Here is a 5,275-nt window from a genome sequence, read left to right on the forward strand (position 1 = left end):
AAATTCAGTCAATTCCTTGTGTTGGTAACATGATGCAGAAAAATTGTAGTCTGATCAACTGAGCTTAAAGATTAATCTCAACCCAATCAAGAAGCTTGATCTCAAAGTTTAATCTCGATCCAATCAAGAAGCTTGTTAAGATATTTATTCTTAATACGGTAGCTGACGATCTTGAGATACTGTCTCAGTAGCGTCCTGGAGGATTTATTTATTTTGAAACGACACTAGCTTCGTTCATGATCCACTCTTCAGCGGCAGCAAATTTTGTGCGTCCCTCGATATCAGACGAGGCGTATATTGTGAAACCAACGGGCCATCTTACAACAAGTCGCCACAAATTTTGCCCAAAGAGAGGGATCTGATTTCGCAATGCAAGCTGCCCTGCACTAGTGGCACCCAAGCACAAACAGATTACAAAATCGCGCACACTTGTACAATGGAAAACAGTAGGTAAAGCATATAAACCCTCGCACAAAATGTACATATTTCTCCCTCCAGAGACTTACAAAGGCCACAATTGTCCACACAGGTATTTCTGGGCATATGCCAGAGCCTCACACCTTGTACATATTGATACAACCGTTCCAAACACTATAAAAAGGACCGCCATGGAAACCATCGTATATATCTTTAAAGAGACTGCACACTTCAACAGAGTATCAAACAAGCGATGCGTTGAACAACGGTCGCAGCAGGACGCTTCTTTACAGGTACTTGATGAGAAGCCAAACGATAACCGCGAGCAGCACTATGGCAGCAACAGAGAGCATTAGGCACATGCATGAGCAGCCACCTTTGGCGCGCTTGTTCAGAATTGCAAGCCTCTTTTGCACACGCTGAATCAAGAGAGTCGTGTCAATGCACATCCATGTGAGCGGAACTAATTCATATCAAATAGTAGTAAGATATCTACCTGAAGACGGGAGTTTGTAACGTCGACGTGATCTTCCAAGTCATCCTGCGACATGGAGAAAAGCAATTATCAAACATTACCAGATACACAAATGCATATCAATCTTGGAGAGTAAGCACTAACAATCAATCTTGTATGCAGAGTAAGTTCTTCATTGACTGCTAATGCAATATGTTTTGTGCTCAGGACTGTCTCCTCCAGCCTTTCGAGACCCTCATCTTGTTCTGCAAATTGTTAAAACAAATGAATTAGCTACCATGCGATGCTTATCACCTACACAAATGCTGGTGATTCAAGAATGTAAATATATGTGCCAACCAATACAAAATGCAAGTAAGAATGGGATGAAACAGGACTTGTGGAGTCTATTAGGCGTGCTTTGGCACAAATAGCTAATTGTGAATTCAAATTCAGTTTATATAGTTGACAAGTTCCACTGTTAAAACAAACTACTAGATGAACACCAATAATACCTCTCATAACTTGCCTCTGGAGGCCAACAATCCCTTGGTTGTCTAACCCTGCAACTCTGCTCATATCATCAGCTGCTTTCTTACTCTGACCAAGCAAATCCTCCCTATACAGCATAAATGCATATTTTATATATACTTATTTCTGACAAAATGCTAATAATCTGAAGAAACTTTAACCAAATAATGTATTCAAGTAATTTTTTTAAGCCCTGAGAAAAAGGAGAGCATTCATGCAGGCTAAGACCATTCTAGGTTCAGTACTGAGATGCAGAACAAACCTGTTGGCAAAGTTTGACACGTTGAAACTTGTCCCCATCTGTTTTGCTTTAGATTTCAAGTTGGAAAGTGCATCTTGGCGCTTATGCATCTCCTTGTCAGTGCTGCAAAAAAATAATTAAAATGACTACATGAATCTTTTTTATAGCAAGTAAAAATTGCTGGACACAAATTTATATGAGTACTCAATTTATTATACAGGTGCAGCAGTAAACTTGTTTGACATAGACTACTACTATTACGTGTGGGGGTCTAAGTTTATTACGCCATTCAATTAAGTCTATCTCCATTTACCTCTTTGTCTAGAACCTCATCTTATCTGCTACATGAGTTAGTTATTGTTAACCACCGGCTACTTAGGCCTTGTTATCTTTTCAGAAAGCAATAAATAAGAGGCCTCTTGCCCCTGATTTACTCCTTCTACCCCCATCCCCTATTTTATCCTTGTGCTCCAATCGGCCAGGGTTGCCATCAAGGCACTTGACCGTCGGAGGCCAAGGCCTAGTTCTCCGGCAGCTCACAACTAGAAGGTTCTACTAGAAACACATTTCACACGGAACTTGTATCAACCAGCATGGCAACCTCTTCCCTATACTGCACACCTTATTATAATGATTCTTTGACAGCGCCTAGAAGAGTAGAATTCACTAGACTATTCTTATAAGCAGCCAACCCATGTACTCCCTCCGTTCCAATTTACTCGTCGTAACTAAAACCACGACGAGTAAATCGGAACGGAGGGAGTACATATTATTGACATAAGACAAGGTAAACCATAGATGAATTTTGATTCTAAGGATACATTGAACATGCAAATAATGGATTAAGTAACAGTTCATACAAATTCTCTGAGATTCTACTGTCCTATGTTCCTTTGTAACTTCCAAAACAAACTGTCAAGATTTGTGAGACACAAAAATGGCAGTAATGTAAGAACTCTAGTGATCTTCAGTATTATGTTATATAAAGATAAAAGTAGTCGAAACATACAGTGACTTTGGCGGAATCCTGGACAACAATGTCACCAAGCTATCCAGTCTAGTCCCAAGAATAGTTATTTTTCTCCGAATGGCTGATGTGTGGCGCATAATTTCAGGGCCTGATTGTGGAAGAGAACTTCTATCGGCAATCATGGAACTTATATCGTCAACAAGCTTAGATGCTTCAGTGTACTCTTTCATCCATGGGTCCGAAGATGATGCCATTGCTGGTTAATCCAAAATAGTATTAGCATAAATGTCAAGGAAGGAACAAAAAGTATGGCAGGATACAAAGCTTTAGCAGGATAGATGCATATAAACAAGCGCAAGGCAATATCACAACTCAGTTATCATGCAACATCATAATTAAAAATGTAGAGTTGGCCGGTTGATCCCAAACTAAGATTGAGCAGCATGCAGGAATACATTGCTCCTACTAAACAAACTCCTAAGTCCTAACCATGGGGCTCTAAAGGAACAACAAGATTGCTGAAGATTTAGTATGGTGTGTCCAAAACTCATCTTTGCAGATTTCTGCCCCAAATAACACCAAACATAGGGTACCCGTACCTCTGGCAGGTTACGTTTATGCAGGACAGGTCCGACCAGTTAGGCGCAATGTGCAAGAAACCATGGATTGCATCTGACTGTTAGCTTACTGCAGCATGCCCAATCATATGGCATCGTGCCTGTGTTATGAAGTTTACAGGCAACAACACAACAAAGCTAAAGAAAATTTAGCCTCTGACATATCTTTCCAATGACCACAGGAAATGCTATCTTCCGACAAAAGTTCAAGAACTTTTGAGTTCACAAGAACTTTTGTACTTTCTATTCCCATCACCTATTACATTCACCGCAAACCCACACCTTCCGTCCCCAAAGATCCAACCAAGATCCCTAATTGGCATCAGAACCACAATAAGGTTATGTTCAGTTGCTGGGGATTATTTCCACTAGGAAGTAGGAACTAATCCCTGCAGGGAGGGAATCAACCCAATCCCTGCCGGGATTAGTTCCACTAGGGGATATAATCCCTGCCACTTGGTAACCAGTCGGTCAATCCCTGCCAGGGAGAAATTTAATTACACATATGATTCAATAGATATATTCTACAAGGTAATATTTCAATTCTAACTTGGTTCCATCAAAATAGCCCCCAGAAGCAAACTGGTTCTTCTTTGTTACTATGCAAGTTGTATAATTGTCTACAGATGGGTTTCCTCAAATCCCCTTTCATTGTCAGTTTGCTACGACATGGTTCCATGAATGACATGAAAACTGGAAAGGGAAAAGATCCACACAAAGTTTGTCCATTTGCAAGCACCAAGAGATAAGATGCAGGAGCAGGGGTATAGGAGGAGGACGAAGTTCTCGTCAGCAGCAGAGCAGAAGACGGTGCAAATGCAGAAACATGTAGATTGGAGAAGGGTGTGCAAGCTAAAAGGCTAGCAAATGCATGTGCATCAGAGTCAACTAGTGGCGCTGTCAAAATTACCCTTCATAAATAAGGTGATTGTGCCTGGGAGTAAACAGCCCAAACGATGAACTGTGATTGGGCAAGAAATAAAGCTTCAGCGGATAACAAGCAGGCTCGTAATCTTGCTAACTCCTTGTACAAACTTGATTCGTGTCAATTAGTGCAAATTTGGTAGTGCAGCTGCTTGTGCAAAGTTGATTTGTATGTACCCATGGATCCTTAATTCCTTATGGAAGTTGAGACTTTTTTCTTGCCCAGTCAGAAGAGAACATGCAAGCTGGCTTAAGGTGAGTGTTTTTTCTACATATTGGTCCATCAAGTTCCTAATACAAGACCTAAGCCCCTACTTATTCAGGAACAAAAAGGAAAGATCAATCCACTATCAATTTCTCAGCTCTGAATCTCTAATTCTCTCTCCCTCTCCTGATACATCTATCCCTCTCAATTTCAACTCTCTCGCCCGCCGCATCATGAGAAATCACGAACTTACCCACCCTATGAACCTGTCACGGCGCGCACAACAGAACCCTAGAAATTAAGAGAAGGAAGAGGGGGGCGGGGGGGGGATCTTACCGGCGAGAAGCCTGCTGTGGCCGCCGACGTCGCCTCCGGGGTCGCTGCCGCGTGCGGGAGGGAGGGGGGAATTCGCCACGCGCGAGAGGAGAGGGGAGTAGCCGATTGATTGTGAGGCCCCAGCGATCAGCGAAAGGGGGCGAGAGAAACAGGCGAAATGCAGACTTTTTCTATTCTTCAGAGAGATAAACGACAGGCTCCCATACATCAGTTTTGGGCCAGCTCACGCCTACTCTGCCACCGGGCCCTTCCCCGGTGGGGTCCACTCGACGGCCAACTCCATTGCCGATTTTGGACTTCTTTCCGTCACGCCAACGCCCCCAGATCTCCTTGGATCGGATGGTCAGAGCATTTTTATCCATCCATGGCAGATCATCGAATGCTTGCGGCCATGGGCGGATGCCCGAAATCGCACAATCCAACATGAAAGCTAGGGGAGCTTTGAAACAGTTCAGACACACCAATTCAGTCTCGGACCCACCACATCCAAATGTTTTTTTCTTTCCGGCCCTTCTCTCTTCTCTCCTAGTTGGACAAGGGTTGACATTTAATGGATATGGTTGGATGATTGGCGTCAGCT

At 42.7% G+C, this 5,275-nt stretch overlaps 1 protein-coding gene across 1 annotated transcript; it reads right to left on the minus strand.

The window, feature by feature from the left end:
• Window positions 1–451: 451 nt before the first annotated feature.
• On the minus strand, window positions 452–4,884 carry LOC125507933 (syntaxin-51-like). Its single transcript, XM_048672462.1, has 7 exons — window positions 4,696–4,884; window positions 2,653–2,869; window positions 1,665–1,766; window positions 1,387–1,490; window positions 1,037–1,137; window positions 914–958; window positions 452–836 (listed from the first exon to the last, which is right to left on the minus strand). The coding sequence occupies exons 2-7, from the start codon at window positions 2,865–2,867 to the stop codon at window positions 705–707; spliced, it is 699 nt and encodes a 232-aa protein (XP_048528419.1). The 5' UTR covers window positions 2,868–2,869; window positions 4,696–4,884; the 3' UTR covers window positions 452–704.
• Between the last annotated feature and the right edge of the window lie 391 nt (window positions 4,885–5,275).

Source organism: Triticum urartu, chromosome 5, assembly GCF_003073215.2.
Source record: "Triticum urartu cultivar G1812 chromosome 5, Tu2.1, whole genome shotgun sequence".
Lineage (NCBI taxonomy): Eukaryota > Viridiplantae > Streptophyta > Magnoliopsida > Poales > Poaceae > Triticum > Triticum urartu.